Source organism: Aethalodelphis obliquidens, unplaced genomic scaffold, assembly GCF_003676395.1.
Source record: "Aethalodelphis obliquidens isolate GAN/ISIS:26980383/991018 unplaced genomic scaffold, ASM367639v1 scaffold8, whole genome shotgun sequence".
In the NCBI taxonomy this organism is placed as follows: Eukaryota; Metazoa; Chordata; class Mammalia; order Artiodactyla; family Delphinidae; genus Aethalodelphis; species Aethalodelphis obliquidens.
In genome coordinates this window covers 981,502-994,994 of record NW_020837952.1, presented here as the reverse complement: position 1 = coordinate 994,994, position 13,493 = coordinate 981,502, and the positions used below count along the sequence as shown (strand labels likewise).

The 13,493-nt window shown below is 40.7% G+C and overlaps 1 protein-coding gene across 1 annotated transcript; it reads left to right on the top strand.

The window, feature by feature from the left end:
* The first annotated feature begins 530 nt into the window (after positions 1 to 530).
* LOC113621231 (olfactory receptor 8S1-like) lies at positions 531 to 1,334 on the top strand. The gene is given in 1 exon segment (XM_027108191.1): positions 531 to 1,334. A coding segment is annotated over 1 exon segment (804 nt).
* Positions 1,335 to 13,493: the final 12,159 nt, after the last annotated feature.

Sequence of the window (13,493 nt, the reverse complement as noted above, 5' to 3'; positions counted from 1 at the left end):
CTGCAGTCCTGTGTCCTCCACTGGCCACAGCAGGACTAGTAGCTTGTCCCTCTCTGGACTGAGAACCACTTTGGCTCTGGCTACTGCTGCCTCTCCCATGGGCAGTGAACTGGTCCTGGCTCCCAACAGTTCTTACTCAACATCTGTCTCCAGGGCTCAGCTGGCACAAGATTACCAATGAGTTGATGAAAAAAGAGATATAAGTCACATAAACTGGGCAGGCGCTGTCCTCAGGACTGAGGGAGACAAAAGGAGAGGAAAATGATAAGGAAGAGTACCAGATTCTCTTAGCTGAGACCAAAAGACTCAAATCAGCGCAACTGGATACTGGGACACTTTAGCCTTAAAGAGTGGATCTTTTATAGATTAAAAAGTCCTATTCACTGAGTGTGACTCAGATCGTTGTCCCACCAAATGAATAAGTATTTGTTTCTCTCCAGGGATAGGATATCTAAGAAACCATGACAAATCTTAGCATTATTGATGAATTTGTGCTGCTATGATTGTCTAGTGACCCGGATATCCAGACCATGCTCTTTGTGCTCTTCCTGGGGATTTACCTCCTGACCCTGATAGGGAACCCGACGATGATCCTGTTGATCAGGGCTGATTCTCACCTCCACATGCCCAGGTACTTCTTCCCTGGACATTTATCTTTCCTAGACATATGCTACTCTTTAGTCACTGTGCCCAAGATGCTGCAGAATTTCCTATCTCAGAAGAAAACCATTTCGGTGTGGGGCTGCATTACCCAGAGTTTCTTTTTCATGATTTCTGGAATCACTGAGAGCTGCTTGCTCTCTGCTACAGCCTATGACCGCTATGCTGCCATGTGTCACCCTCTGCTCTCCACCGTGGTCATGAATAGACCTCTCTGCACTGCAGTCGTTGGTACAGCATGGGTGATGGGGTTTCTGAACTCACTAGTGAATAATCGTTGTGTTCAGAACTTACAGTTCTATGGTCCCAATCTCATCTCCCATTTCAGTTGTGAACTGCCTTCACACTTCCCTCTGTCCTGCAGTGATACCACACCTAACACCATCCTGCTGGCTAGGTTTTTTGCATTTCTAGGACTTGTGACACTTCCCCTGATTCTTTTCTCTTACTCAAAAATTATTCTTGCCATTCTAAGTACCTCTTCCTCTAAAAGCCAAGGTGAAGCCTTCTCCACCTGCTACTCCCATCTCACCGTGGTGCTCTTGTTCTATGGGACGGCTCTATTCAGGTACATCAGCCCCTCTTCAGGACCAGTACTGTAGTGAGTTATCTCTATACGGTATGGTGTGATCACTTCCTTATTAAACCCTCTCATTTACAGCTTCAAGAACTAGGAGGTAAAGGCAGCTCTGCAGAGGATGCTGAGGCAGCAAATATGTGTCTCAGGGTAAGAAACCTCAACATGATGTTTGTTCTATAAGAGAACCAATCTACAAGGGCTGAGAACTTTGTAAGCTTAGAGCTCATGTATAACTTGATTTTTAATTAAATTCAACTGTTTTTATTTCTTATTCAAAGTTAAGTAACTTCCAAAAGATAAGCAATGTCAGAGAAGTATTTGGCCCATCCTGGGTTTTAGGGGAAAGGTTCACAGACATTAGCTCCTACCATAGCCTTTGGAAACTAATCCAGAAAGAATGACTTCACTACAGTTGAGGAGGCTGAACCAGAACAAAGACTCTGACAAGAACTAAGATTCTGAGCCCAGGACTTTTACCTGTGGAGTTACACAAAGGAACCCATTAGTAGAAGGGCACAGAACAAGTAAACTACACGCAGACAATGCTCCAGGATAAGACAGTTCAGCACCCTCCATTCACCTGACCTGGTGGCACCATAGGCATCAAATGGCATGTGTGCCTGCAAATAGTCAAAGAATAGTGAACACAAAGAATGAACATATTAAATGTCCATGAACAGGTGACTGGACAAAGAAAATGTGATATATACATACAATGGAGTATTATTCAGCTTTAAAACAAGAAGGCAATTCTACAGTGTGTGACAACATAGATTGAGGCCATTGTGTTAAGTGAGAGAAGCCAGTCGCAGGAGAAATACTGTGTAGCTCTACTTATATGAGATATCTAAAGCAAACTCACAGAAGCAGAAAGCAGAATGGTGGTTGCCAGGGACTAGGGGAAAGGGGGAACTGGGAAGTTGCTACTCATTGGGTATAGAGTTTCAGTCAAGAAGATAAAAATAGTTCTGAAGATCTTCTACACAGCAATATGCATATAGTTAACAATACTGTACAGTTAAAATTTGTTAAGAGGGTAAAATTTATGTTTTGTGTTTTTTACCACAATAAAAATAAATATATATATAAGAAGATTGAACATATTGTTACGCTAAAAATTGATTTTTCATTCTGCTACAGCCTCTTGCCTGAAGGCATACATTATAAAATGCAGCATTTGTATTTGATGTATAAACATTCTGTAAACAAAAAAAAGCAGAAGTAAATTAAAGCAAATTAAAACATCAAGAGAGCATTATTTTTATATTTATCTTAACATAAAGAAATATCAAGAAATACAATGATAAAATGGGCACACAGATATGTGTATACATTGTTGACCATGTTTTATTTTAGCTAAACCTTTCATAAATCAATCTAGTTATATGTATCAATGTTAAGAGTTATAACATGATCATACAGGTTTTAAAACACCACTGTTATTATAAGTGAAGAAGTTCTTACACCTTCCCCTAAATGAAGATGCACACTGTCCCACTAGTCATTGTAGCTACCCTGGCTAAATTCATCACTACACATATTCCACCACAGTATCACGAAATAATCTGTTCCTTAAAGATCAAACTGCGAGTGAGATCAGCAAAATGAAGAAATAGGAATACTCAATCGTTGTTCCCCCATAGAAACAGCGATGTAAAAATTATACATGAACCAAAATACCTTTATGAGAATTCCAGATTCCAAATAAGAAGTTTCAGCACCCCAGATAAGCACAAAAACCAAGAACAGCCACGCTGAAATGGGTAAGAAGAGCAATTTCACTTTAACTGCATTAGCCCCTCCCTGCAAACTGCACAGCCCAGGGCCAAGAGAGATCTCCTCAGCCAATGACTTCTCCCATGGTGGGGAAAAGAGATTAGAGTGTGCGCTCAGCCTCCGAGCCTTTCAGTGCACTCACTCCCCAAGGGTCCAGGTCCTGTCTCACCTCACACCAAGTGCTGAAGGAACTAGCATAGTCCAGATGCCTGGGGCAGCTAAGAACAAAGGAAAAGCAGAGGGTGGCTTCCTACAGCTAGCAAGGATCTTCAAGATTGGGAAAATGTGTAGAACTGAGGCTTCTCGCTCAGAAGGGAGGCAGAGGAGTAGGGCATGCCTCCAATGTCTTTACCTTTCAGGGTCCTACCCACGGCACTAGCTTCTGTGTAGCCTCACATCAAGTGCTGACAGAACCAGCAAAGTTAGACACCAGAGGGAATGAGAGATTACAGCCTCCATTAAAAAAAAAAAAAAAGGCTGGTCATCTGGAGCAATTTAGAGTGTTTGCGTCTTCAAAAAATGCAGACATCAGCACAAAGCTACAAGGGACTCGACTGATCTTTCAGGAAAATATAACATAGTCAAAGGAGAAAAATAAATCTCTAGTAACTGACCCTAAAGAAATAGAGATCTATGAATTTGCTGACAAAATTCAAAACAATCTTCTAAAAGAAGCTCAGTGAGTTACAGTAGAACTCAGTCAATTAAGCGAATTCAGGAAAATGATATATGAACAAAATGAAAAACATCAATAAAAAGATAGAAACAATAAAAAGAACCACTCAGAAATACTGGAGATGAGAGCAGATTGGTGGTTGCCAGAAGTGGGGGATGGGGGTTGGATAAAATGGGTGATGGTGTCAAAAGGTACAAACTTCCAGTTATAAAATAACTCCTGGGGATGTAATGTACAGCATGACGAATATGTTAATACTCTATTGTATACTTGAAAGTTGCTAAGAGAGTAACCTTAAAAGTTCTCATCACAAGAGAAAAAAAAACGTAACTCTGTGTGGTGATGGATGCTAGCTAAACTTATTGCGGTGATCATTTTGCAGTATATACATATATCAACCATTATGTTGTACACCTAAAACGAACACAATGTTATATGTCAATATCTCAATTAAAAAAAAAACCTCACCATTTAAAAAATGACCATAAAGATACAGAAAAGGAGAAAAACTGGCAACAACACTATGGATTTTAAATGAGAGAGGAACAGTTGCTAAAATCCAGGTGGAATTTCAACCAACTGTTTCATTGATGATGGACTGAAAACATACTTTTAAACTACTTTTCATGAGCCCTTCCCTCTGAAACATGACAGATGTCAAAACCCAGGGAAAATTTGGCATCCCCTACCCACACTGTCTGCATTTAACTCCAGTATGCAGGTACTCTGCTGACCATAAACAAACACCTACTGAGGCAGAGAGAACTAAAGTTCTATTATTTACCTTCTCTTCCACCTCCTAATCTCATTAGCATCTATCTCTCCTTTAATTCAGAAACAAGTCCCAGAAACAACACAGCAGAAAGAGGGATTCTGTGGGTCAGAAATTGGAAAGGGCACAGTAAGGATGACTTTTATGTGCTTCACCCCATCTGGGCTTCAGCTAGGAGGAGTCAAAGGCTTGGGGTGACTCAACAGCTGGGAGGATGCTCCTTCAGTCACAGAATCTGACACATAGGCTGGGAGGACTTGATGACAGAGAATGCCCATCAGAGTGGTTTGGCTTCATCACTGCATGGTACCCTTTGGATAGTCAGACTTATGCATGGCATTCCTGGGCTCTGAGTATGAGAGTTCAAGAGAAGAAGGTAAAAGTAGCATGGACTTTTCTGGCCTTACCTAGGAAGTCATCCAGCATCACTTCTACTTCACTCTGATTACAAGTGAGTCTAAGCCCACTCAGATTTGAGGTCAAGAGCAGACCCACTAATCAGTGAGAATGTCAAAGGAGATACTGCATCATCTTTAGAAAATAGAATCTGCCATACCCCGTAAAAGAAACTAATAAAATAAAATAAAAATACTGGAGCTGAAGAGTGCAATGACTGCAGTGAAAAATTCAACAGCAGACTTAGAAAAAAAACAGAAGAAGCAATCAGTGAACTCAAAGACAGAGCATTTAAATTATACAGCCAGAGGATCAAAAAGGAAAAAGAATGAAAAAGGTGAAGAAAGCCTAAAGGGCTCAGGGAGCTCCATCAACTGAGCCAATGTACACATTTTAGGAGTCCTGAAAGAGAAGAGATAGAGAAAGGGGCAGAAAGCTTATTTAAGGAAATAATGGCTGAAAACTTCCCAGATGTGGAGAGAGAAATGGGCATCCACATTCAGGATGCCAAAGGATGTCAAATAGAAGAAACCAAGAAGTCTATACTGATACATTATAATCACATTTTCAAAGATAAAGAAAGAAATTTCAAAGCAGCAAGAGAAAAGCAACTCATCACATATAAGGGAACCCCATAAGGCTATCAGTGGATTTCTCAGCAGAAACCTCTCAATCCAGGAAAGATTGAGATGATATATTCAAAGTGCTGAAAGAAAAAAATTAACAACCAAGAATACTGTACCCAGTAAAACTGTTCCTTAGAAATAAAGGCAAGATAAAGTCTTCCAGAAAAACAAAAGAAGAAATAGAAAACCTTAACTGGCCAATATAAATAAAGAGATTATCAGAAAAAGTAAATAACCACATTAAAAAATGGGCAACAGAACTGAATAGACATTTTCCACAGAAAACATACAAATGGTCAACAAGTATATGAAAAAGTGCTAAATATCAGTAATCATCAGGGAAATGCAAATCAAAAACAGTGAGATATCACCTCAAACCTATTAGAATGACTATTACAAAAACAAACAAAAGATAAAAAGTGTTGTCAAGGATCTGGAGAAATTGGAACCATCTACTCTGTTGGTGGGAATGTAAATTGGTACAGTGGCTGTAGAAAACAGCACTTATATTAGGTGCATATTTGTTTATGATTGTTATATCTTCTTCTTGGATTGATCCCTTGATCATTATGTAGTGTCCTTCTTTGCCTCTTGTAATAGTCTTTATTTTAAAGTCTATTTTGACTGATATGAGAATTGCTACTCCAGCTTTCTTTTGATTTCCAATTGCATGGAATATCTTTTTCCATCCCCTCACTTTCAGTCTGTATGTGTCCCTAGGTCTGAAGTGGGTCTCTTGTAGACAGCAAATATATGCGTCTTGTTTTTGTATCCATTCAGCCAGTCTATGTCGTTTGGTTGGAGCATTAATGTAGAACAATGTTAACTCTCATTTGGGAAAAAGGTTTAGTTACCCATTATGTAGTAAAGTTAATTTGGCCCAAAATTGTACTATTAGGGATTTATCCTAGAGAAACTCATACACACTGTACCAAAATAAATGTACAAAAATGTTCATGGTAGCCATGTTTGTAATAACCAAATATAGGCAATAACTCATGGACACGTACAATAGAAATTAAAAGATAAATTTTGATATATCCATACTGTGAAGTGAATACAACCAAAGAAAATGAATAAACCTTTTCACATGAAGTAGCATGGATCAATCTTAGATACAATATTGAACAAAGAGACTTCCGGGAAGATGGCAGAAGAGTAAGACGCGGAGATCACCTTCCTCTCCACAGATACACCAGAAATACATCTACGCGTGGAACAACTCCTACAGAACACCTACTGAACGCTGGCAGAAGACCTCAGACCTCCCAAAAGGCAAGGAACCCCCCACGTACCTGGTTAGGGCAAAAGAAAAAACTAAACAGAGACAAAAGGATAGGGACGGGTCCTGCACCAGCGGGAGAGAGCTGTGAAGGAGGAAAAGTGTCCACACACTAGGAAGCCCCTTCGCGGGTGGAGACTTCGGGAGGCGGAGTGGGGGAGCTTGGGAGCCGCGGAGGAGAGCACAGCAACAGGGGTGCGGAGGGCAAAGCGGACAGATTCCAGCGCAGAGGATCGGGCCGACCGGCACTCACCAGCCGAGAGGCTTGTCTGCTCGCCCGCCGGGGCGGGCGGGACTGGGAGCTGAGGCTCCGGCTTTTGTCGGAGCGCCGGGAAAGGACTGAGGTTGGCGGCGTGAACACAGCCTGCAGGGCGTTGGTGCGCCGCGGCTGGCCGGGAGAGAGTCCGGGGAGGGGTCTGGACCTGCCGAAGAGGCAAGAGACTTTTACGTCCCTCTTTGTTTCCTGGTGCACGAGGAGAGGGGATTAAGAACGCTGCTTGAGAGAGCTCCAGGGACCGGCGCGAGCCGCGGCTAAGAGTGCGGAGCCCAGAGACGGACATGGGACGCTAAGGCCGCTGCTGCCGCCGCCAGGAGGCCTGTGTGCGAACACAGGTCACTAGCCACACGCCCTTCTGGGGAGCCTGTGCAGCCCGCCACTGCCAGGGTCCCGGGATCCAGGGACGGCTCCCCGGGAGAGCGCATGGCGCGCCTCAGGCTGCAGCGTCACGCCGGCCTCTGCCGCTGCAGGCCCGCCCCGCACTCCGTGACCCTCCCTACCCCCCGGCCTGCGTGAGCCAGAGCCTCCGAATCAGCGGCTCCTTTAACCTCGTCCTGTCTGAGCAAAGAACAGACGCCCTCCGGCGACCTACACGCACAGGCGGGGCCAAATCCAAAGCTGAGCCCCTGGGAACTGTCAGAACAAAGAAGAGAAAAGGAAATCTCTCCCAGCAGCCTCAGAAGCAGCAGATTAAAGCTCCACAATCAACTTGATATACCCTGCATCTGTGGAATACCTGAATAGACAACGAATCATCCCAAATTAAGGAGCCCTGTGGATGAAAGGCTCTTGGTGCTGCAGCCAGGACTCAGTGCTGTGCCTCTGAGGTGGGAGAGCCAACTTCAGGACACTGGTCCACAAGAGGCCTCCCAGCTGCACATAATATCAAACAGCAAAAATCTCCGAGAGATCTCCATCTCAACGCCAGCACCCAGCTTCACTCAACGACCAGCAAGCTACAGTGCTGGACATCCTATGCCAAACAACTAGCAAGACAGGAACACAACCCCACCCATTAGCAGAGAGGCTGCCCAAAATCATAGTAAGTCTACAGACACCCCAAAACACACCACCAGACGTGGACCTGCCCACCAGAAAGACAAGATCCAGCCTCATACACCAGAACACAGGCACTAGTACCCTCCACCAGGAAGCCTACACAACCCACTGAACCAACCTTAGCCACTGGGGACAGACACAAAAAACAACAGGAACTACGAACCTTCAGCCTGCAAAAAAGGAGACCACAAACACAGTAAGATAAGCAAAATGAAAAGACAGAAAAACACACAGCAGATGAAGGAGCAAGATAAAAACCCACCAGACCTAACAAATGAAGAGGAAATAGGCAGTCTACCTGAAAAAGAATTCAGAATAATGATAGTAAGGTTGATCCGAAATCTTGGAGATAGAATGGACAATAGAATGGACAAATTGCAAGAATCAGTTAACAAGGACCTAGAAGAACTAAAGATGAAGCAAGCAACGATGAACAACACAATAAATGAAATTAAAAGTACTCTAGATGGGATCAATAGCAGAATAACTGAGGCAGAAGAACGGATAAGTGACCTCGAAGATAAAATAGTGGAAATAACTACTGCAGAGCAGAATAAAGAAAAAAGAATGAAAAGAACTGAGGACAGTCTCAGAGACCTCTGGGACAACATTAAACGCACCAACATTCGAATTATAGGGGTTCCAGAAGAAGAAGAGAAAAAGAAAGGGACTGAGAAAATATTTGAAGAGATTATAGTTGAAAACTTCCCTAATATGGGAAAAGAAATCATTAATCAAGTCCAGGAAGCACAGAGAGTCCCATACAGGATAAATCCAAGGAGAAATACGCCAAGACACATATTAATCAAATTGTCAAAAATTAAATACAAAGAAAACATATTAAAAGCAGCAAGGGAAAAACAACAAATAACACACAAGGGAATCCCCATAAGGTTAACAGCTGATCTTTCAGCAGAAACTCTGCAAGCCAGAAGGGAGTGGCAGGACATATTGAAAGTGTTGAAGGAGAAAAACCTGCAACCAAGATTACTCTACCCAGCAAGGATCTCATTCAGATTTGATGGAGAAATTAAAACCTTTACAGACAAGCAAAAGCTGAGAGAGTTCAGCACCACCAAACCAGCTCTACAACAACTGCTAAAGGAACTTCTCTAGGCAAGAAACACAAAAGAAGGAAAGGACCTACAATAACGAACCCAAAACAATTAAGAAAATGGGAATAGGAACACACATATCGATAATTACCTTAAATGTAAATGGACTAAATGCTCCCACCAAAAGACACAGATTGGCTGAATGGATACAAAAACAAGACCCATATATTTGCTGTCTACAAGAAACCCACTTCAGACCTAGAGACACATACAGACTGAAAGTAAGGGGATGGAAAAAGGTATTTCATGCAAATGGAAACCAAAAGAAAGCTGGAGTAGCAATTCTCATATCAGACAAAATAGACTTTAAAACAAAGACTATTAGAAGAGACAAAGAAGGACACTACATAATGATCAAGGGATCGATCCAAGAGGAAGATATAACAATTGTAAATATTTATGCACCCAACATAGGTGCACCTCAATACATAAGGCAAATACTGACAACCATAAAAGGGGAAATCGACAGTAACACATTCATAGTAGGGGACTTTAACACCCCACTTTCACCAATGGACAGATCATCCAAAATGAAAATAAATAAGGAAACACAAGCTTTAAATGATACATTAAACGAGATGGAGTTAATTGATATTTATAGGACATTCCATCCAAAAACAACAGAATACACATTTTTCTCAAGTGCTCATGGAACATTCTCCAGGATAGATCATATCTTGGGTCACAAATCAAGCCTTGGTAAATTTAAGAAAATTGAAATTGTATCAAGTATCTTTTCTGACCACAACGCCATGAGACTAGATATCAATTACAGGAAAAGATCTGTAAAAAATACAAACACATGGAGGCTAAACAATACACTACTTAATAATGAAGTGATCACTGAAGAAATCAAAGAGGAAATCAAAAAATACCTAGAAACAAATGACAATGGAGACACAACGACCCAAAACTTGTGGGATGCAGCAAAAGCAGTTCTAAGGGGGAAGTTTATAGCGATACAAGCCCACCTTAAGAAGCAGGAAACATCTCGAATAAACAACCTAACCTTGCACCTCAAGCAATTAGAGAAAGAAGAACAAAAAAACCCCAAAGCTAGCAGAAGGAAAGAAATCATAAAAATCAGATCAGAAATAAATGAAAAAGAAATGAAGGAAACAATAGCAAAGATCAATAAAACTAAAAGCTGGTTCTTTGAGAAGATAAACAAAATAGATAAACCACTAGCCAGACTCATCAAGAAAAAAAGGGAGAAGACTCAAATCAATAGAATTAGAAATGAAAAAGGAGAGGTAACAACTGACACTGCAGAAATAAGAGAGATCATGAGAGATTACTACAAGCAACTCTATGCCAATAAAATGGACAATCTGGAAGAAATGGACAAATTCTTAGAAATGCACAACCTGCCAAGACTGAATCAGGAAGAAATAGAAAATATGAACAGACCAATCACAAGCACTGAAATTGAAACTGTGATTAAAAATCTTCCAACAAAGAAAAGCCCAGGACCAGATGGCTTCACAGGCGAATTCTATCAAACATTTAGAGAAGAGCTAACACCTATCCTTCTCAAACTCTTCCAAAATATAGCAGAGGGAGGAACACTCCCAAACTCCTTCTACGAGGCCACCATCACCTTGATACCAAAACCAGACAAGGATGTCACAAAGAAAGAAAACTACAGGCCAATATCACTGATGAACATAGATGCAAAAATCCTCAACAAAATACTAGCAAATAGAATCCAACAGCACATTAAAAGGATCATACACCATGATCAAGTGGGGTTTATTCCAGGAATGCAAGGATTCTTCAATATACGCAAATCTATCAATGTGATAAACCATATTAACAAACTGAAGGAGAAAAACCATAAGATCATCTCAATAGATGCAGAGAAAGCTTTTGACAAAATTCAACACCCATTTATGATAAAAACCCTGCAGAAAGTAGGCATAGAGGGAACTTTCCTCAACATAATAAAGGCCATATATGACAAGCCCACAGCAAACATCATCCTCAATGGTGAAAAACTGAAAGCATTTCCACTAAGATCAGGAACAAGACAAGGTTGCCCACTCTCACCACTATTATTCAACATAGTTTTGGAAGTTTTAGCCACAGCAATCAGAGAAGAAAAGGAAATAAAAGGAATCCAAATCGGAAAAGAAGAAGTAAAGCTGTCACTGTTTGCAGATGACATGATCCTATACATAGAGAACCCTAAAGATGCTACCGGAAAACTACTAGAGCTAATCAATGAATTTGGTAAAGTGGCAGGATACAAAATTAATGCACAGAAATCTCTGGCATTCCTATATAGTAATGATGAAAAATCTGAAAGTGAAATCAAGAAAACACTCCCATTTACCATTGCAACAAAAAGAATAAAATATCTAGGAATAAACCTACCTAAGGAGACAAAAGATCTGTATGCAGAAAATTATAAGACACTGATGAAAGAAATTAAAGATGATACAAATAGATGGAGAGATATACCATGTTCTTGGATTGGAAAAATCAACATTGTGAAAATGACTCTACTACCGAAAGCAATCTATAGATTCAATGCAATCCCTATCAAACTACCACTGGCATTTTTCACAGAACTAGAACAAAAAATTTTGCAATTTGTATGGAAACACAAAAGACCCCGAATAGCCAAAGCAATCTTGAGAACGAAAGAAGGAACTGGAGGAATCAGGCTCCCAGACTTCAGACTATACTACAAAGCTACAGTTATCAAAACGGTATGGTACTGGCACAAAAAACAGAAAGATAGATCAATGGAACAGGATAGAAAGCCCAGAGATAAACCCACGCACATATGGTCACCTTATCTTTGACAAAGGAGGCAGAAATGTACCGTGGAGAAAGGACAGCCTATTCAATAAGTGGTGCTGGGAAAACTGGACAGCTACATGTAAAAGTATGAAGTTAGATCACTCCCTAACACCATACACAAAAATAAGCTCAAAATGGATTAAAGACCTAAATGTAAGGCCAGAAACTATCAAACTCTTAGAGGAAAACATAGGCAGAACACTCTATGACATAAATCACAGCAAGATTCTTTCTGACCCACCTCCTAGAGTAATGGAAATAAAAACAAGAGTAAACAAATGGGACCTAATGAAACTTAAAAGCTTTTGCGCAGCAAAGGAAACCATAAAGAAGACCAAAAGACAACCCTCAGAATGGGAGAAAATATTTGCAAATGAAGCAACTGACAAAGGATTGATCTCCAAAATTTATAAGCAGCTCATGCAGCTTAATAACAAAAAAACAAACAACCCAATCCAAAAATGGGCAGAAGACCTAAATAGACATTTCTCCAAAGAAGATATACAGAGTGCCAACAAACACATGAGAGAATGCTCAACATCACTAATCATGAGAGAAATGCAAATCAAAACTACAATGAGATATCATCTCACACCAGTCAGAATGGCTATCATCAAAAAATCTAGAAACAATAAATGCTGGAGAGGGTGTGGAGAAAAGGGAACCCTCTTACACTGTTGGTGGGAATGTAAATTGATACAGCCACTGTGGAGAACAGTATGGAGGTTCCTTAAAAAGCTACAAATAGAACTACCATATGACCCAGCAATCCCACTACTGGGCATATACCCTGAGAAAACCATAATTCAAAAAGAGTCATGTACCAAAATGTTCATTGCAGCTCTATTTACAATAGCCCAGAGATGGAAACAACCTAAGTGTCCATCATCGGATGAATGGATAAAGAAGATGTGGCACATATATACAATGGAATATTACTCAGCCATAAAAAGAGACGAAATTGAGCTATTTGTAATGAGGTGGATAGACCTAGAGTCTGTCATACAGAGTGAAGTAAGTCAGAAAGAGAGAGACAAATACCGTATGCTAACACATATATATGGAATTTAAAAAAAAAAATGTCATGAAAAACCTAGGGGTGAAACAGGAATAAAGACACAGACTTACTAGAGAATGGACTTGAAGCTATGGGGAGGGGGAAGTGTAAACGGTGACAAAGCGATAAAGAGGCATGGACATATATACACTACCAAACGTAAGGTAGATAGCTAGTGGGAAGCAGCCGCATAGCACAGGGAGATCAGCTCGGTGCTTTGTGACCGCCTGGAGGGGTGGGATAGGGAGGGTGGGAGGGAGGGAGACGCAAGCGGGAAGAGATATGGGAATATATGTATATATATAACGGATTCATTTTGTTGTGAAGCTGAAACTAACATACCATTGTAAAGCAATTATACTCCAATAAAGATGTTAAAAAAAAAAAAAAAAAAAGAAAAAAAAATATT